The 22,445-nt window shown below is 40.1% G+C and overlaps 1 protein-coding gene across 9 annotated transcripts; it reads right to left on the bottom strand.

The window, feature by feature from the left end:
• Nucleotides 1–5,804: 5,804 nt before the first annotated feature.
• Nucleotides 5,805–21,910, bottom strand: LOC124273293 (mucin-5AC-like). Of its 9 annotated transcripts, none has more exons than XM_046708529.1 (8): nucleotides 21,819–21,910; nucleotides 12,568–12,634; nucleotides 10,951–11,013; nucleotides 9,801–10,097; nucleotides 8,022–8,324; nucleotides 7,487–7,786; nucleotides 6,925–6,978; nucleotides 5,805–6,244 (listed from the first exon to the last, which is right to left on the bottom strand). In XM_046708529.1, the coding sequence occupies exons 2-8, from the start codon at nucleotides 12,623–12,625 to the stop codon at nucleotides 5,991–5,993; spliced, it is 1,329 nt and encodes a 442-aa protein (XP_046564485.1). In that variant the 5' UTR covers nucleotides 12,626–12,634; nucleotides 21,819–21,910; the 3' UTR covers nucleotides 5,805–5,990. The 9 variants fall into 9 exon arrangements, with proteins under 9 accessions (XP_046564485.1, XP_046564484.1, XP_046564486.1 ...); XM_046708528.1 differs by lacking the exon at nucleotides 21,819–21,910 and adding an exon at nucleotides 13,815–14,140; XM_046708530.1 differs by lacking the exon at nucleotides 21,819–21,910 and adding an exon at nucleotides 13,815–14,139 and having other exon boundaries at nucleotides 6,925–6,957.
• Between the last annotated feature and the right edge of the window lie 535 nt (nucleotides 21,911–22,445).

Raw genomic sequence — 22,445 nt, 5'->3', positions numbered from 1 at the left:
TGGCTGTACCTACTTGGCTTCTCTCCCGTTAATCTCACATAGTCGCCATCTTATTGTTATCATTGATCATGAAATCTGACATTATATTGATTTCTTGTATGTACTTTTATATGGTGACTCCTACTCTAAATGATGACTCATTACTCTATATGATGATTCATTACTCTATATGGTGACTCATTACTCTATATGATGACTCATTACTCTATATGATGACTCATTACTCTATATGATGACTCTTTACTCACCTGACGATCGCCAAGAAGTAGTTAAAGACAATTTAACATGCTCATATCCCAAGTAAATGTCCAACAATGACCTTATACGTAGCAATTCTTCTTTGTTTTTATCATTTTCAAAAACACACAACGGTGACGACAGTTGTTAGATTTTTACTTAGCAATCACTAGACTTCGCTTTTTTTCCTTAGAGGGCAAACCTTTTATCATATGTAATATGCTTTGTATGTATGATATGTACCGTTTCCTAGGCAACGCAAATGGTAGTCTAGATCACCTATTTTCAGTACCACTGCGACAATTGGCTCACTTGTCACATTTCCATCCAGATTTCTATGTACTTAACTGAGAAAGTGTAATCTTAAATATAACCAATGTAGCATTTCGAAACCTTCTAAAAAGCATATTTGTCTCCTGAAAGACAAGAACTCTTTCGTTTAGTTGTCCGCAGTATTTTGTGAAAGTGTATCGCTCTGAAACATGATTCCACTTGATGTCTCACTGACAAAAAAACATTGACTTAACATAGGTCCAACACAGGTTGGTTGGTAAAGCAAACGTTCAACACAAGAAGCCATGTTCGATTTTCCATAATGGTTTGTCAGGATGTTGGTACACCTGGCAACCTCTCCTTCATTTCATATACTCATATTCTTCCACTTAAATGTCACACAGTACCCTCGGTCAACAGTAATACTTCACAACGTCATTTTAGTCACTTTCCACAGCAGTTTTCAATGTAATGAGGTACATAACAAAGTTACCATTCTACTCGTGTTTTACCCTTTGCTAACTGTTATCCATCTCCATGATATATGTGTATGACATCATGAAAAGGTGCAACCTCTTTAGTGATCCGATTGTTTAGTGAGATTGCATCGCTCTGAAATATGATGTAACTGATCTCTCTATTGACATGCCCCCGCCCCCAAAAAAGATATATATATATATATATATATATATATATATATATAAATAAATAAATATATATATATAAAAAATAAAAAATAAAATAACAAAAAATAAAAAAAAATATATGAACACGAGGTCTCATACAGGTTGAATGGATGTTAAACCATTTACCGTTATGATTTCGTACAGACATAACGGTCTGTCAGATGTCCCAGGAAGTGGCTGCACCTTTATTTATCAAATATACTTTTATTTCATTCCTCAAACATTATTATTGGATTAATAAAAAATAATTTCTTTTAACGTTTGTTTGTTTGTTAACGTTACAATATTTCAGCTACATGGAGGCGGTCAGTAAATAACCGAGTCTGTACCAGACAGTCCAGAGATTTAAATCCTGAGCATCGATTATGAACAATTGGAATATTATGACCTGTATCAGTCAAGTCAGCGAGCCGGACCTACCCAATCCCGTCAGTAAAGCATGTGTTGCTGAAGACCACCACCAACCCGCATCTGTCAATATATACGATGTCCTGTATCAGTCAAGTCAGCGAGCCGGACCTACCCAATCCCGTCTGTAAAGCATGGGTTGCTGAAGACCACCTCTAACCCGCATCTGTCAATATATACGATGTCCCACCCTCGTTTGACACATGCCATCAATACACAGGATGTCCTGTTTGTTTTCCACACATGGTGTCAATATATACGATGACCTGTATCAGTCAAGTCAGCGAGCCGGACCTACCCAATCCCGTCAGTAAAGCATGGGTTGCTGAAGACCACCTCTAACCCGCATCTGTCAATATATAAGATGTCCCACCCATCTTTGACACATGCCATCAATATACAGGATGTCCATCCAATATACGATGTACAGGATGTCCCTATTCGTTTTTCGACACATGGTGTCAATATATACGATGTACCACCCATCTTCCACATATACCGTCAATACATACGATGTCCTATACCATCTTATGCGATGCCACAGACCATATCCGTCAATATATCAATACATACGTGCCCTATCCATCTTCGACACATAGTGTCAATATATACGATGTCTTCCACCACCCATCTTCCACATATCTTCCACCGTGTCAATACATACGATGTCCTACCCCCATCTTCCACATAAACCGTCAATACATACGATGCCCTATCCATCTTCGACACATAGTGTCAATATATACGATGTACCACCCATCTTCCACAAAATGAATCCACATAGTCCGTCAATATATATACTATGTGCCCACATATCTTCCACATAAATCTTCCCATCAATACATACGATGCCCATCCCATCTTTGATATAGTGTCAATATATACGATGTATCTTTGACCCATCTTCCATCTTCCACGTAAACCGTCAATACATACGATGCCCTATCCCATCTTCGACACATAGTGTCAATATATACGATGTACCACCCATCTTCCACATAAACCGTCAATACATACGATGCCCTATCCCATCTTTGACACATAGTGTCAATATATACGATGTACCACCCATCTTCCATCAAACCGTCAATACATACGTGCCCTATCCCATCTTTGACACATAGTGTCAATATATACGATGTACCACCCATCTTCCACATAAACCGTCAATACATACGATGTCCTATCCCATCTTATCCATCGTCACATAGTGTCAATATATACGATGTCCCACCCATCTTCCACACCGTCCTGCACATTCTCCCCATTTTACAGATTATCTTGTTAATGATGTCCCACTTTCTTCACGCGGGCACATTCTCCTATTTACAGATTATCAACAAGCAGATAGAACACAACAAGAAAATGTGTGTTTTGGGGAACGAATTACAGTCCATGACAAAGACTATTTAGAAACATCAGTGATGGACAAATGAAAAACACCTGAAACGAACTAGGACGAAATATTATTATGCTGAAAAGAAATTCCTCGATATTCGTAATAAGATAATTAATTACAGTTAATTACTGTACTGGGTTAACAAAAGGAGTAGTATTTTGCTATCTTCGTTTTTTCGTACCTAACGAATTAAAAACGTTCGTCTTTTAAATAGAAGCGACAAAACCCTTTACACATTCATAAGAAATCTCTGCCAAGGGCAGAGTCGGTTGTACAATTGTAACTTTATCAGCAGCAGATAATTGTTTCAGCAGTATTGCAGGTGTATGATGTTGTTTCTAAACAAAAATCGGATCTGCACCAGACAAGCCAGTGATTGTCACCATGCGATACGATGACAGAGCATGTGTTTATGAATCACTTTGAGGTAGCGATGATGCCAGGTGTTCGCTAAAAGGTGAGCTTATCCTGCTCCACCGGTGGCACCCGTCATAAACATATGCTACGTCTAGTCATTTGTTCACCTGAAATAATTCGGGAAGGTATAGTATAAGTCAAAATAGGGAATTGCATCGGACATCATTTTTGTCACTGATGCATCAAATTTGGAAACTTCCTCCACATTTCTATCATAAAACTTCTTGAAAGCTTTACTGACGCCTTGAATGTTGTAATCGTGATCACACAACTTCTAAGCCAGAGCGGCATGACGCTCTTTGAAATCCTGATAAAAAGATCACGCTTGATTGTATCTTAAAAGTTGTGAATTGTGAACTAATTCTTATGTGCGCTTTATCATTTCTGATTTGAAATAGCTTAACGGTAAGAATGTTGGATTATGTTCATTCAGTATGGCTTCATGGGGATGTTTCTAATCGTAGATCGATGCTCATGATGTTGATCACTGGATTGTCTGGCCCAGAGTCGCTTATTTACAGACCGCCGCCATATAGCTGGAATATTGCTGAGTGCGGCCTCAAATAACAAACAAACAAACCAAACTTATATCTAAATATACGTCAGTTCTGTATGCTGATGTCAACAGGAAAAGATCAGCTTCTTCACGACTTGGTTACGTCAACACAAACAATGGAAACGTAAAATCGCATGTACCATTCACCCATTAGTATAATTTTACTTTTCCTATGGGCCTTCCGTATACAGTTCAGAAATATTCACATGCTACACTATCAGTGTGATAAAAGGCTGTATAAATCCTACTGAAACCTAAGGAACAACAACGAGGAACTCGGAGAAACACTGCAGGTACTCACAAATGACTTTAAAATATACTCATGCCAATAATGGTTGCCACCCCCCTCCTCACCCCACCCCCCCACACACCTCACACACCCACCCCACACCCCCTCTCCAATTAAAAAAATTGAAGGGGGTGACAACCATTATTGGCATGAGTATTTTTCTCAAACTATGCCTTCGCGTAGCCGTCCTGCCATACCCCTGGTGGAAGCTGAAAATGATTGATATAGGTGTAGGAGGGTAGCTTGATCTCCTCCCACTTTGAATTAGACACGACTTTCAATAAATCAAGTGCCTTCAGCCATTTAGTTTTTAGGGATTTAATATGCAGAAGAAAAGTTAATGGGAGTCGAAAATCAGACCTAAGAACTTGGCCTCCTTGACAACTTTGATGGGTATGCCGTTTAAAAACAGTTGTGGGCCTTAATGTAGTTTATATTTACGGCAGAAATGTATGCAATTAGTTTTTATTTCGAAAATTTAAAGCCGTTTTCAAGACACCATTTATTGATGTTATTTAAACACAACTGCAATTGCCGTTCAATAGTATGCATATTCTTACGGCGACAAGAAATATTAAAATCATCCACAAAAAGTGATCCATCGATCAAATCATTTAAAACCTTGGATAAACTGTTGATATTAATACTAAATAATGTTACAGACAAAAACTGCCTTGTGGGACACCCTGATCCTGATTATTAATGGTCAGACAGGGTAGAACTCACTCGGATTTGAAATTGCCTGTCGGTTAAAAAATGTGAAATAAAAAGAGGTAAACGACCCCTCAAACCAAAATCATGTAAATCCTTCAAAATGCCATGCTTCCAGGTTGTATCGTATGCTTTCTCGAGATCAAAGAATATCGATACGGCATGTTGTTTATTTACTATTGCATTTTGTACGAAGGATTCTAGTCGTACCAAATGATCATTGGTACTACGACTTCTCCTGAAACCACATTGAATATTGGTTATAAGGTTATTGGTTTCAAGATACCATGTTAATCTATTGTTTACCATTCGTTCCATAGTTTTACAGACACAACTTGTTAAAGAGATTGGTCTGTAATTAGACGGATCAGTATCATCTCGGCCAGGTTTTGGAATAGGGACTACAATGGCATTGAGCCACGAAGTTGGGAAATTCCCTGAAGTCCATATTTGATCAAAAATTTCTAAAAGGATTTCTAAACATGATTCGAGCATTAGTGTCCTACTTTAGGCCCGGTCCATTTATTCTTCTGTTGCACCTAGCAAAAAATGATTAAGAAAAACCGCGTTACCATTCTTTAGCTACTTTTAAGATCCTACTTATTCATGGAAATCTCTGTTTTAGTGCGAGGTTCCTTTAGATAAGTGTCCATATGTATCGTTTAATGTGATTATTGGCTTATTCCTACATCCTAAATTATAACCTTATATCCTCGGGAATCGGTATAGTTTGCCTAGGCAATACATCTGGCCTGTTCGTCAAGAAGATTAAAAAAACCCAAATATTTGTGTTACATATATGTAACCAGTGACTAAGTCGAAGAAATATGCTTATGAAAATTATTTCAGTTATCGTGGAAGGCACCAGTGTGGAGACAACTGGAAAGTACATTACTGTTGGCAGCTCAGGGCCTCAATCAGTCAACTTTTTGTTGTTCTGGGTCGGTTTTTGACAAACTCATTTCTTGACCTCCTTTGTTTGTATTATGAGAACCACGGCTTCCTGATGCGATTTTACTTTCCAATGTTTTTCAGCCTTTTCATTTGGTAAATGCATGCAATAACAATAAGTGCAAGAACACAAATGAATACTGGTAGTCCTACTATAGCAAGTCCCAGGGTGAGGTCTGTTGGCGATGATTCAGTAGTAGAAGTGGTACTTTTGGGTGTTGTCGACCCCTCAGATGGCGATGGCGATGGCGATGGCGATGGCGATGGCGATGGTGAGCTTGTTTGCATGCTGCTGTTAGAATTGTTGGTACTTGTTTCTTAAATAGAAAAATGGAAATACGAAAGCACTACTCTGTAACAAGTTCTCAACTAAACGACATCAGTTACACTCGAAAGTAATTTGACGCATTTTCAACAAAGGTGATTGAGAAGTATGCTAAAAGAATGCGTTGTACTTTTTGTATGAAACACAGCCAACAGAAATAAAAAACTGGGATTAATTCAAAGGTTTTCCTTAAGAAACAGCTTTCAAAAATGGTTTAAGTTTGAGTAGTTGAATAATTGTATGTTATTTTCCAGAGTGCACCATGCCATGCGATTTTGAAGATACGGTTTTGTTTCAAATGAAGTTTCCAAGATATGAGATATTTATAGAATAAATACTCCCTCACTGGGAAATATCAAGGTTCGGATTACTTATATCAAAGTATGCTTAATTACCAGCCAAAGTCAAAATACATTGATACATTTTAAAACTACATTGAATCTGACGATGAAGTTCTTTTCCCACGACGGACACATTGCTGTGTCCTCATTCTAACTTTAAGACACCCAGGGACGTGTGAAGGCATTAGCTGTCGACATGGAAGATTTAACTTCTGAAAACATGCTTATTGTTATATCTCTGTACAAAGTAAATATTCAGGTTACCTAGAACAGATAGATCAGGATGTTAAGGTATCAGCTAAAGTTGTGTTGGAGGACAGTAAGTACCTACCTGTCGACCCAGGTGTTGTAGTTGTTGTAGCAGCTACAGAGGGAACATTGTATCCTTTTTAGGTTGAGAGAATATTTGTGGAAATCGGTTGTAATTACGAGAGGGTAGAAAGGTGAGTGAAAAGCATTTTAGGTCGATTTCAAAAGGGATTGAGATAAGACACCATTACAGCAATGTTCCTGGAACGTTAAAATAATATAATATCACTAGAATGGAGGCCAAATTCATCATCACGCCTTATATCGTCTTTCTGGTGGCACTTAGAGCCTTTATTGAAATCTCAGCATGTATTGTGCAGACATTGCTCTTGTCCACTGATTTGAATGTTGTCAAAGAAGATAATAATATCAGACTCGATATTTGTAACCGAGGCGTCCAATTTCGAAATTCGTTACACATTCTGAAATGTAATAATGTTGAATGTTGTCACATCAATCAACCTTTTTGGCACAAAGAATGGATTTAAATTTTGAAATCGTTTTAGAATTATGCTCGATGGTTCTTTAAATGATTTTCCCTGTATAAACATCTTACATTGATAGTATTACGATAGAGGACCGACCTGTGAGCTTGGAAACTCCACCGCAAGTAAGAGGTTTGCTGCTGCTATCACATCTGAATATGACACTGACGTCTCCAAAGCGGTCAGATGTGACGTTGAAGGAGTGGTGCTGGACAGTGTCTGTGATGTTGTTCGTTGTCTGGTTTTGTAACAAGACGTCTGTGACGCTGCCAGTTGTGAGATCAAACCCAGCTTGTTGAGAACAGTAGTACCCTCTGAGGTCCATTGTCAGGGTGAGGTTTGTACCAAGTTCTAGAGCGTTGGTGCCTGTGTCACTGCTTATGTTGCACTGTGGTGGACCTGATGCAGTAGATGAATAATATCAATTGTAATGAAAAGGAAAGTTTCAAATGGATGAATGACTGAATGAATGAATGAATGAGAAATAAACATGGCATCTGAAGAAAAAATATTATTCATCAGAAAGGATTACTGTACATTAATACCAAGAATATAAATAGAGAAAATAAATGATTCAAGCACTATGTTTTAAATACGAATAACTAGTGATGACCAACCAGAAATGCAAACTCACTTTTTAACAACCTTTGAACTCCACGACAGCTCAGATTATAACTAGTGTCGTCACACATAAACCTCACTCTGACGTCGCCAAGACTTGAAAGGTTTATACTGACGGTTTGGTTAATAACGTCGGAAGTGATGTGACTGACGTTGTGGTTCACCTTCAGCGTCTCCAAGACAGCACCAGTAATAAGACTCAAGCCAGTTAGTTCGGAACAATAGTAGTCGGTCACATTCACTGTGAGTAGCAGGGTCGTGTCAAGGTCAAGAGCGTCAGTGGCTCCATCGCTGCTAACGGTACATTCGGGAGTTTCTGTTGATGGAAAATATGCTCAACGTTATCATACTCCAAACTGACATTATGAATTTGGTCAGGAGCAGATTGACATATAGCCAATTTATTCGTTAACTGTCAAACATTCACATGCACATATTACATCTGCAACATATGAACCGCACCTTCAATCGTAACCCATGTTTACATTTCGAGAAGTATTTGTCCTCGACATTTACCTATGGTACGGCTACATGCATATTTTCGGACGTCGTTAACAATATATATTCAACGTGCGGTTGCATACCATGTTCTTCGTTATATGTTCAGACAAAGTCATCTACCAGACAAAAGACGTGGAACGTTAAGCTGGTGCATGTGGGTAACTTTACTATTCACCCTTAGGGTATTCACGATACGAGCACTTACAGAATGACGGCATTTTATAAGTTGTACGCTTCTCTCGAGGGTAATACGGTCTGATGTACGCCTCTTTGTAGCATTGACACCCGAGCCGGTAGGCGAGGGATGACATTGCTACAAAGAGGCGTACATCAGTACCGTATTACCGAGGGAGAAGCATACAACGTATTTATCTTACCGACATGTGTTAAATGTACAAGATATCGTTTTATTTAGTTAAAGATCGCTACCGACTATATGACATAAAACTGCTACAAAAATTGTTAATAATGTTTAAGTTGAGTGTGCAAACCACTCAATGTACAAAAAAAATTAAACAAAGCAGTGAAAGTCGGTAAAAAAAATCTGTACAAAGTGAACATATTAACAGCTGATCGAACGGTTTTCGAACTCCGGGCACGGCATTCGTCATATTATTACGTCATACGATTGTTAGCGCTTCAGCTTTTCGGCGGAGAGCTTGGCGGTTACCGTGGTAGTGGGTAATATTTTTCCAGTTGTCACCCTTTTTAAAGCGTCATTGACCAATGAAAGTAAAGTATTTTACATGAAGGTAAGATAAAAGGCAATATTTCCACGTTTGTCCATGAACAGTCAAGTCACTTCCACTGCAAATGTGTGCCTTAAGTCTACTCTGGGGCATCCTTTGGACTTAAGATTAAATTTGGTTTTAGACTTTAGATGTTGTCACAGATTGAGCTTCGTGATCCCCGATTGAAGACACGCGTTTGTCTGAAGTTTAAATTTTAAGAATTAAGATGCCTTATGAACTTTAGACAGCTTCATGATCCCGAGGCTAATCCAAGATCACTTTATTTTTAACACCGCAACTTGCACTATTCCAACTGTCTATATAACGTTCAATGACTAGACAGCCATATTATTACGTGAACATCGATCAAGTCAGTTGGGATACTAACAAGTAAGGAGAATCACAAAGTCCGACCTCCGAGCCTATTTATCCGATCATAGGTTGCATGGAACCTGTTCTTTTATCAAAAAAGGTTTATGGCTAGATCAAGTAAATGTAACGTGTTCATGGCCAGATCTATTGATCTATACTATTTCGAAGTGCATTGTGTAAGTACTCACTTGCTACCGTCAGCTTACACACGTCCACAAAAACACCCGGGTCCTTTGCGTCCACTATGCTCCAAGTCCCTGCATCTATCTTCTCAACACTTTCGATGGTGAGTGCAGAAGGTGTATCGTTGGTTGCTTTATATCCTTCCACAGGGCTGCAGCTGGGGTTGCAGATGACGACATTACGGTCATCACTTGGTCGAACCCATACAAATCCTGTATAGTTGCTTCTGTCACCTACAATAGTGTAGCTCGTTCCAAATAGACCAACACCACCCGGACATGTGGAATCTATTTGAGCAGCACCTGGAACATGAGTTGGTGTAGAGATTGCTCGTGAATGAAACATAATATTCCGTTGTAGGTGTTAATGATGTAACAGAGCCATCTACTGTAGATGATTGTAGGAATATAATGTTTGGCTGAAAATTTGTCGTCGAAATAAAGTTACCTGCTTTAGAAAAATATGTACCATAAGTTTATTCCTAAAAAGTTCGAAAAGAGTCCTGAATAAATCTTACTTCCAAAATTCTGGAATTAAGCTGGAGTTCCTTGAATTCATTTTCGAGTGTCTGGGACACAAACTATAAATTTAGGTGTAAGGAGGAATGTTCATTGCAGTCTTTTGAAACCAGGGACATTTTCCTACTATTTACTAGGTGATTCTTACATTTACCTAGAAGATACATTCCTTCCACGTTATCCCACACCTGCGTAGATGATAGTTTGTTTCACATAGTTGATACTTTACTTCCACGATAATGATACTTTACATCAACGCAGAAGATACTTCACGTCTATGAAGATGATACTTTACTTCACCTAACAGGTGCTTTACTTCTACGTAGACGATGCGTTACCTATAAGTAGATGATACTTCAACTAAAGGCAAATGATACTTATATCAAATAATTAAATTTTAAAATCTTGATAAGCCCTACCTCCTAATGCCACAAGATGTTTAAGTGTATAGTGTCGACTTAGCAAAGCAAAATATCGATTTTATTGTTATGGCGTCCGACATTGCTGGCCTGGAAATTTTAATTGCAAGGAGGCATTATCGCAATATAAAATATTGGGTTTTGATGACATGAAGCACGTGGCGAGTGGATGAAAGCATGTGTAAGTACTGAAGCAATTCTACATATCCTAACGTTATCTGTGGATATAGGTGTCCCTGCCGTTGTAGATGTGGAAACTGCACTTGTTGTCATTGAAATATCTGAATGGAATCAACGAAAAGCATGTACTAAAAAATGATAATAAGTTAACGTTTGCCAATCTTTTGTTCATTTTGTAATGCATTAGAATTTATAAAACACTTCCGGCGGTGTCGCCAATATCATTTAGTTGACTAACTATCCCCTTCATGGCTACCTTACACAAAATGACCTCATCACCACGAGAATGAACTGGGATCTTCAATCAGAAACACAGTAATTTGGCTTCTTGATGTATACAATGTATATAATTAAATTTACACATATTCGAGCAGATCACATTAAGTCACAAAGCAGACTTTGTTGCCACATTACTTCTCTACTGCTAAACATTGCGATAAAGGTTACTGGAGACCGAACTATTGACTGTGCCAATACCTAATTTATACCGAATATATTGTAAGCAAACTATACAAAAACACAACTACCAACGAAACATGCAAAAAGAATGAAAGCGCAACATTGGAACTAGCACAAAACTCATTACCATTTAGACATAATTTTCTGAGAACTGGCGAAGAACCTGTTGGTAAATTAATTATTCTTTTTTTGCGAAAGAATTGAAAACAATGAAGAACTGCAATTTTAAAACATGTAAGATATGAAGAAAAATCATCTACTTACTTCTGCAACTTAGAAAACATAAAACAAGTATACTCGATAGAATACCATCTAATGGAGAAGAAATTATGCAATCAGAACAAATGGCAGTTGATGAAATACCAAATGCACATAAGCAATGCATCATAACACATTGGTAAGTGGCTATAGAATACATCTCTCAGTAAAAGCAGAATACATTGTATATCTTCGACTATATCATAAGCACATTTTATGGATAAATGTCTAATATTGATGATACTGGATGTTCCGTCACAAACACATGCGAAGGAAAGTCAATTGTTCACCTGAACCACAACTCGGGAACATGGGGAATTCCTCATCGTTGTTGTGACGTGTGTTTATAGTGACCATGACTGTATTTGAAACCGACTGATATGTGACTGTACTATGACTGCTCACAAGTTGACTGCAGGATGGAATATTTATCGATCGAAGTGAAAATTGACCATTTGGAAAATTGAATTTGGAACCATTAAAAATGACAACAGACCGGGTATTGATTCAAATTCTGTCGGAATGACAATTCGTTAACCACACGGAGTAATAATAGGCATCTTGTTATTCCTATCCTTAGACCAGAGAAGAACAGACGGATGGTATTTCGTTACAGAAAGAAATAAATAAGCATAGCTAACTGTTAATGTCACAGTACATTTAACAATATCCGCTTTGTAAGCGTATGGAATCATACACTCAGATAGAATTACTTGGCTGTGCAATATAACGCCCTGCGATCACTTGCAATGTATCTGTTTCAATAAGAGTAATATTTTGATATATCAGTTCTCATAATCAAATATATCTATTGAACGAAATCAATGTGAAAGCTGATAAGATTCACAAAGAAAGCTGTAAACCGTTGTGATAACTGAAGTTATGAATATTGAATCTGGCGTCTTCTCATAATGTAGCATGAACATTAAAATACTTACCACTGATAAAAAACCCAGCCAGACCCAGCAAAAGAAGTAGGTGATTTTGATTGAGCATTGTTTTCAACTGAAAACGAAAATAAATAGTGAGATTAGTATATTCTCTTCCCACGTTAGCGACATAGTTATAATATGGGAACTCTTGACATGGGCAAACATTCACGCATCATATCAAATATCATGCAGTACGTCTAAACGTGAAAATCTTATCTTGTTCCCATTATTTAATCGGTTTCATAATCAAAACAAGTTTCATCGCAGAACACTTTGACGTAATACTATCATTGTGAAGTTGATGCATAACTCTTCGTGCTCAGGACTCTCCAGAATCGTACATGAGTTTGTCTTTAGACTGTGGGAACAAGTTCAAGTCTGAGATGGCCAAGAATGTAATCTGGCATGATTTCTGATGTAACTTGCCGTCGGTATTGGACAACTGTTTTGTTTTGACCATATTCAAGAGTATACCACATTATGCCAAATGAAAATGTTTCATTCACAATGGTGGAATGGTTGCATACCAAACGTTTGCACAACTCTAGACATTCCATCACGAGTCGAACTTGAACCTTATGAGACAGGGTAGTGAGATGGCCATGGTTTAATGCGTTGGCTCGTCACACTAACGATGCAGATTCGATTATCATATGTGTACAAAACACGATTCCCATATCTCGTTGTAGCTGCAGTGATATTGCTTGAATACTTCTAAATGCGGCATCATATGATACATAGTTACTTTTAGATTCAAATATGTGACAAACACAGGAGAATTATCCTTGTTTTCCAGGGAGAAAAACCAAACACTTTTCAATGAACATAGCGGATGAAATTTCAGAAGGTATGTCTGACGACACACATATATCGATCTGGTCGTGTCACTTTAAGAAATATCTTAATATCTAATTTACGTAAACAACGTTCGATATAAACAATGAAAAGAACATTATGCTCCAGAATATTTAAATATAACAACAATAACATTCATGCATCTATCCCCTGCTCCATTTTTCAACATCCTAATACATGTGAGTAATATCGACACATGCACATCGAACCCTAAGATACTCTCTTATATAGCTCACTCCTGTGCCAATAATATCATATTTCCTCTTCTATATTTTGTTAATTTACTTATTGTCTTAAGAACTATATATGCACATATGTATCGCTCTGTAATACTGAAATGTAGCCTGGGTCTATGGCCTCCACTACAAAGAAAATAAGATTGATATATATTTTCTTACCAGCATGAAGTGAATTGGCAGAAACTTAGTCTCACGGGTATGATCAGTTATATGAACCAGCCTCAGTAAGGTGTAGAGTGTGTTGCTTGCGATAAGAGACAATATGCAATAACATGACTAATATCTCAAATCCAGGTGATAACATGTCTGCCATCTTGAATCCATTTGTACGGGAAAGAGATGAAACAAATAAAATATGTTTGTATTTGTAAATGTCCTTTAGGAGCTTGAGGTACATCTGAGCCCAGGTAACTTGAATTCCACCAGTGTCGCTTTAGATCTGTCGCCCAATGAATAAACGTTACACCTTCCGACTTGAAATTAGTGAAGTGGCTGTTCTGGACAGAAAAGAGCATACCATGCACCTGGGACGCAAAAGAATCTTTTCTCTAATGAAATCACTTTGTTGTGGAGTGTTTTCTTCCCCTAGGCTGTCATATGCATTCCCAACTGAACTTTTCCTCGAGAATCGAACTGAATTTAGGGCACAGTTTACTTGTTTGGTTACTGACAAAAATAGCTCCGGCCAAACAGTATTATCGGATCAAATCTAGTATTCTGATCAGAGCTACGCCGGTATTTCGTGCGTGGGTTATAATTTAGTCCACGAGGGTTTTTGGGCGGTTGTGCAGCTGTCTAAATCCACACTTCATGTGGACTCCTAGTTAGTCGCTGACATTGTAACGTTGACATGTTATCGATTGTATGGCATTACCCACTGGAATGTCATGCTGTGACCTAACAGAGATGTCTAATACATATCAAAGCGGGTAATGTGTTTATCACCCCACTAGCGAGAGTTAGTCAAGTAACAGGTGTGTCTTTTAAAACTCATGGTTTCATGCGACAACGCCAGCGAACACGTTAAAGACCAACATGTTCAATTGTCCAATCCATTAAATTTGACCAACATGAGTGAGTGAGTGAATGAGTGTGGTTTAACGCCGCTTTAGCAATATTCCAGCAACATCACGGCGGGAGACACCAGAAATGGGCTTCACACACTGTACCCATGTGGGGAATCGAACCCGGGTCTTCGGCGTGACGAGCCAACGCTTTTAATCACTAAGCTACCCCACCGCCCCTCCAACAACATGAATACATAATGCCATGTATAAAGTGTTAAAATGTAACATATGTTATATTTGGGACTACACTTTATCCGTTAAGTTCAGGTTTTGGTACTTTTGTTAGTTTCAGTCCCATCTGGGATATTATTCCCATCAACCTCAGAGTCAGGCACCTAACAGCCTACACACAAAGTGGGCGATCTAACCCACTCAGCCATCGCAGTTTCCTGGGAAGCTATCCAGGTCTGAATACAAGGACCTTTACTTGTCTGAGAAAGAGTTATCAAAAATATAACAAAGTTCTGTATCATTTTAAAAGCACATGGCTACTTACTCGTACACTCGGTATAACTTTAATCGTGCGCATTTAACAAAACGCCGTTTTTATAATCACAATACACATTCCATGTCGAAGCTAGAACATTTCAACACACAACGCTCCCATACATGTTTGCTAACAGTGGGATAGTTTGGGGATTATCGTTGATTTACAGGCTGACATCAGCTTTTTTATCACGAGCTTTAAGCTCTTTTTCTTTGCGGACACTCGCCGTGGTTAGACAGCAACCGTGTCACTGTGGTCGTAATAAAACACACCAATGTCATACTGCACACGATGTCATACAGCACAGTATGTCATATAGCACAGTGTGTCATACATCACACGATGTCATAAAGCACACGTGGTCATACAGCACACGATGTCATACAGCACATGATGTCATCCAGCACACAATGTCATACAACACGTGATGTCATACAGCACAAGATGTCATAAAGCACACAATGTCATACAGCACACGATGTCATACAGCACAGGATGTCATAAAGCACACCATGTCATATAGCACACGGTGTCATACAGCACACGATGTCATACAGCACACGGTGTCATATAGCACACCATGTCACATAGCACACGATATCATACAGCACACGATGGCATACCGCACACGATGGCATATAGCACACGGTGTCATACAGCACACGGTGTCATATCATAAAGCACACCATGTCATGCAGCACATGGCGTCATATCACAAAGCACAAGATGCCATACAGTACACCATGTCATACAGCACATGGTGTCAAATCATAAAGCACACGATGTCATGCAGCACACCATTTCATACAGCACATGGTGTCAAATCATAAAACACACGATGCCATACAACACACCACGTCATACAGTACACGATGCCATACAGGATATGTCATGCACCACACAACATAATACATACAATCTGTCATACAGCACATGATGTCATACAGAACATAGTGTGATACAGCACATACTATCGTAATGCAAATAATGTCATACGGCACATGGTGTCATACAACACATAATGTCATACACCACATGATGTCATACAGCACATAATGTAATACGGCATATAATGTCATACGGCACAAAATGTCACACGGCACATGATGTCACACATCACATGATGTCACACATCACATGATGTCATACGGCACATGATATCATACAACACTTAATGTCATACGACATGATGTCATACATCACATAATGTCATATAATACATGATGTCATACATCACATAATGTCATACGGCACATAATGTCATACGGCACATGATGTCACACAGCACATGAAGTCAGACGGTACATTATGTCATACGACACTTAATGTCATACGACATGATGTCATACAACACATTATGTCATACCGCACATAATGTTATACGGCACATGATGTCCAACATCACACGATGCAATACAGTGCATGGTGTCATATCATACAGCACACGATGTCATATAGCTCCCGATATCATACAACACACGATGACACTGAGCACACCATGTCACACAGCACACGGTGGTGTGCAGCACACCATGTCGCACGGCGCACGATGCCATACTGTACACAATGTCATGCAGCACACGATGTCACACAACATACGGTGTCATACAGCACATGATGTCATACAACATACGATGCCTTACAGGGCATGGTGCCATATACAACAGACGATGCTATACGGCACACGATGTCATACAGCACACGATGTCATACAACCCACGATGTCATACCATACATCACACAATGCCATACAACACACGATCTCATACAGCAAATGTCAAACAGCATACGATGTCATATAGCACACGATGTCATGTGCCGTCTTGTAATTCACAGTCCTGTTTTGCGTGTGGCGGGTGACAGCTTCGCGCATATGGAGTGAGAGGACGTGTCCGTAGCCAGATTTGTTCACACATATTCAAACTTGGAGGTGTAGATGGATTTGACACAGGCTCCAGCAACATTTTGACAATGATCATTTGTAGATGCAGGTGTAGGTGTAGGGGTTGGGGTAGATGCAGGTGTAGGGAAGGGGTTGGGGTAGATGCAGGTGTAGGGGTAGGGGTTGGGGTAGATGCAGGTGTAGGGCTAGGGGGTTGGGGTAGATGCAGGTGTTTTGGTAGGGTTGGGGTAGATGCAGGTGTAGGTGTAGGGGTTGGGGTAGATGCAGGTGTATGGGTAGGGGTTGGGGTAGATGCAGGTGTAGGGGAAGGGTTGGGGCAGATGCAGGTGTAGGGGGTAGGGTAGATGCAGGTGTATGGGTAGGGGTTGGGGTAGATGCAGGTGTAGGGGTAGGGGTTTGGGTAGATGCAGGTGTAGGGGTAGGGGTTTGGGTAGATGCAGGTGTAGGGGGTAGGTAAAGGGGTTGGGGTTGGGATAGGTGTAGGGGTTGGGGTTGGATAGGAGTAGGGGTTGGGGTTGTGATAGGGGTAGGGGTTGGGGCTGAGATGGGGTACGGGTTAGGGTTGTGATAGGGGTTGGGGTTGAGATTGTGATAGGGTTAGGGTTGTGATAGGGGTAGTGGTTGGAGTTGTGATATGGATAAGGGTAGGGGTTGGGGTTGTGATAGGGGTTGGGCTAGAGACCTGGGTGGGGTAGGGGTAAGTTGTAGTGGTAATGGTGGAGGTACGTGTAATGATAGATGTAGTTATTGGTATAGGCATCTGATGGTGACCTCACACAACAGTAACATGACAACGAATGCAGAAATATACAAAAGATGATAGTTGCAGCCATATTAGATTTGAAAGGACGGTGCAGCAGAACGGCGGTACTCAATCAATGTGTACCCCCCACCCAGTTAGGATTTATTGTGTTCCGTTTGGGGCAACGTAAGTTGGTGTGCACAGAGACAGATATCGAAATACATGGGCAGACTGCCAGATATGATCATACCGTTACAGGCGATCAGACACAGACAGATAGACAAAGAGATAAAAACAAACAAAGGCAAACATGCCGACACGCACACACACTCACTCACAGACATGGGGGTCAGACGGATATTGCCAGCCTGTAGACGGAGACTAGCAGTATCACAGTGCCTTAACACAAGTGGTATAATTTAACCATCAGAAATATACTGATCTTTCAAAAAAGAAACTTCACAAAATGTAATTTGAAAAATAATGAATAATTTTTCTCTGATGGGATCCCTATCTTTCGACTCTAGAACAACGTTAGCAAAACCCACTCAAACCCATCCATTCGTCGTGCAAATGACGTGAGTGGCAAATCAGGTTTTGCACGGGCAGTCGATCACATGATCTTCGCATCGAAGTTTTCTTCATATGCACGTGTTTGCATTAGCCTCAAGAATTGGTAAAACACTTTTAAACCACAGTTCTAACGGTACTGGAAAGGCCACGATTGTCAAATGTGCAACGTGAACGTGCCGTTGGCATGCTGCAAGCGGGAAGATCAGTTATTGACGTCGCAAGAGCAATGGGATGCAGCCGTCGTACTGTGTATGACTTGCGAGGTCGTCTACAACAAACTGGCACCACTTCTGATCGCCCAAGGTCGGGTCGTCCACGTGTGACGTCACGAACAGAAGACCGTCAAATCGTCCTACGTCACCTACGTGACACGTTTCTGCCGGCTACACGAACCAGGGCTGAGATGTTAAGAGGTCGACTGTCCTCACAGACCATTCGAAATCGGTTGCGGACTGCCAATCTCCCTTCTCGACGTCCATATCGTGGGCCAATATTGACGCCGTTTCATCAACGTCAACGTCTGCAGTGGGCCCAACGTCACCTCCGATGGACCCAGAGAGATTGGAATCGAGTCGTCTTTAGCGATGAATCCAGGTTTACCCTCAGTTACGCGGACGGTAGGCATAGAGTCTGGAGACGACGTCGTGAACGGTATGCCCAATGTTGTGTACAGGAAGTCGACAGATTCGGGGGCAGAAGTTGCATGGTGTGGGGTGCTTGCTATGGGAACAACCGTTCCCGACTTCTGGTCATCCGTGGAAACCTCACAGCTGCTGCTTACCGCGACCAGGTGCTCACCCCTGAACTCGTTCCTTTCATGGCGGCTCATGGCTCAGGTCTACAGTTCCAGCATGATAATGCTCGGCCGCATACCGCGATGTTGACACGAAATTTCCTTCAAAACGCTGGAATCAACGTCATGGACTGGCCATCGAGGTCCCCTGACCTTAATCCAATAGAACACGTTTGGGATGCACTTGGGAGAAGGCTTCGTGGTCTTAGGAACCACCCTCAGAATTTGCAGGAACTTGGCGCTGCCTTGCAAGAGCAATGGCGCAGAATCCCCAACCACGTCTTCACACGCATCAGGCAGTCGATGAGGAGACGGTGTGTGGCAGTGGTGAATGCGCGGGGCGGCCATACACGATACTGAACTGAGAAATTTCCATTTTTATTCTTGTGACTTGACATTCTGTATACCCATGTTTTGGAACGGCGGTCAAGCCTAATGGAACTGATTATGGCACTGTCAGTGTATCGAATACATCACACGGATCTCAGCAATGAAATAATAACAATTTAACCATCTTACCATCTCTTGTTCTTTTATAGTGCCCTGAAGAAAGAATGTGGAGTTTCTTTTTTGACTCAATATATATATGATCATCGTAAAGTTTGTCTTAAAGTGTATATTCATAACTGGGAAACAAGACTATTGAAAGTAGGAAATAGCACGTGCAATAACTGTACAGATTGAGGGGCGATTGAAGGGTAGATTGCCAGCAACTGCGGTGAAGAGAAAGGGTCTAATATTTGTGTTTTAGAGGCAACATCTGATCTCACACACATACACACATACCCCCCCACACACACACGCGCACGCACGCACGCGCGCGCTTACGCAGTTCCACCTTGTTCAATGTCAAGCTCACCATTTTGTCAAAACAGTATTATTTAGAGCCCCAGGGATACAGTAAACTACTTATAGCGAACTTCGGTCATAACGAACTCAATTTAGTGACTCAATTAGCTGAAAGTGTACTTTACTGCATTGTATGCTCATGACTGACAGAGTTTTTAACATCATTGATTTTTTAACTTCATGCATTCAGTGATGAAGAAAGGCTAGTTATGTTTGAAAATATCTCGCAAGATTGGTAGAATGATTAAGAAAATGAACGTATATGTATGCTGTCTTTCAACTGCTCTTTGTGCTGCCTTTTATACCGTTTGTCACAAAAGTCTTCAGCAGCTGAGATCAGAACGGCCAGGAAACGAGATCTTCAAGGATGGTACAGAAAACGGATCCATATTACCAGTTGCCCGACATTAAATTTTGTTGATAGGGTGATTGGGTGGGTTAGCTGGCTGACTTTGTGGGCTGGCGATTAGTTGCCTGGATCTGAAAGTGTGGGTTCGCATCTCAAAAGGGGTTCAGCCCAATAGATCGAACTAGATTCTGTAATTCACTGGAAATAATAATCCCCAAATACTATATGTCTCAACATGTAAATTTACGTGTCTGAAGCGGCAGTGGAATTCTCAGTGTTGGTAGTTTAAATGAAAAATAGGAAAGCCTACCTACACCTACATCCACATAAGTACATATACAGCGTTATATCCACACAAACACACACTTATGTCCACTTCCATAAATATACACCCATATCTATACCCACATCCATACACATTTACACCCATGCACACGTCTACACCCATATTCACATCCATACACGTCTACACCAATATCCACATCCAAATATCTACACACGCACACACACTTACCCAAATAGATATAGCCACATACATGAGCGTGTACACAAATACAAACGCACTTACAAACGCATACATACATACATACATACATACATACATACATACATACATACATACATACATACATACATACATACATACATACATACATACATACATACATACATACATACATACATACATACATACATACATACATACATACATGCATGCATGCATGCAAACATACATACATACATACATACAGAGAGACAGACAGACATTCATACACACATACACACATGCAAACACTCATACATACATACATACACACACATACATACATACACACATACACACACATACGCACACACATACATACAAACATACATACATACATACATACATACACACATACATACATGCACACACATACATACATACACACACATACATACATACATACATACACACACATACATACATACACACATACACACATACATACATACACATGCACACACATACGCACACACATACATACATACATACACACATACATACATGCACACACATACATACATACATACATACACACACATACATACATACACACATACATACATACATACATACATACATACATACATACATACATACATACATACATACATACATACATACATACATACATACATACATACATACATACATACATACATACATACATACACACATACATACATAGACGTGTGTATAGTCGCAATGCATGATGCAACGTTCCGCACAAAGCACTTCTGTACAACCTTACACAATATGGCCTTTGTAATGATCTCTGTTCAGTACCACACCCCGGTGTATATTATGTGATTGTGTCAATGATATTGAGACATAAATGAATAAGAAAGTGTCTCACCTGTTTGGTTGAGCTGGCAATCCAGGACACGATTGTCTAGGTGAAGCCGGAAGGAACGCCAAGTAAATCATTCTGTGTACAATGACTGCTCTCTGGCTGTGGCTGACATCAATACAGGAAGTTGCATGTTTCTATTTCAAGGGTCGGGAAGGCGGAATGTGCTGAGCGTGCCCAAGGCAGATCGAGATCTTTTATCTAAAATTCGAATTTGCACCCAGACTGTTTTTCAGAGCCCCGTTTCACAAAGCTCTCGTAAGCCTAAGATTTCGTAACCTTTCTCGTAGCATTCCTACCTCCCATACTGCAACATTCACTTACGATAGTCGTAGCGCTACCAGAGCTTTGGGAAACGGGGCCCTGGTTGGTAAGCACCACATCCTTCCTCGTGGGTTCCATCAACGTGGTGAACGTCTGAAAGCTGCATCACTTCAATCTTTCTTTCTGACACGCTTCATGATAATATCACTAGGACACTGTTCAATGCGTAGTGAAGCCAAACCAAATTCAGGCTGGTTGGTTGGTTTGTTCCTTATTCTAGCTATGGCGGTGGTCTGTAAATAGTCGAGTCTGGACCAGACAATCTAGTGATCAACAGCATGAGCACGATCTACGAAATGGGGATGCGAT

This window comes from Haliotis rubra, unplaced genomic scaffold (genome assembly GCF_003918875.1).
Source record: "Haliotis rubra isolate DU_JTF1 unplaced genomic scaffold, ASM391887v1 Scf1791, whole genome shotgun sequence".
NCBI classification, from domain to species: domain Eukaryota; kingdom Metazoa; phylum Mollusca; class Gastropoda; order Lepetellida; family Haliotidae; genus Haliotis; species Haliotis rubra.
Note: the sequence above shows the minus strand (reverse complement) of the source record. Positions and strands in the feature narration are given on the sequence as shown.

Bases quoted from the DNA above. Each gene is read 5' to 3' on its own strand.
- LOC124273293 (XM_046708528.1), bottom strand. The intron at 10,098-10,950 runs ATAACGTTAGGA...CTCATGTTCCAG, and splicing joins AGGGACACCTATATCCACAG to GTGCTGCTCAAATAGATTCC. The intron at 7,787-8,021 runs GTGAGTTTGCAT...CTACTGCATCAG, and splicing joins AGTTCAAAGGTTGTTAAAAA to GTCCACCACAGTGCAACATA.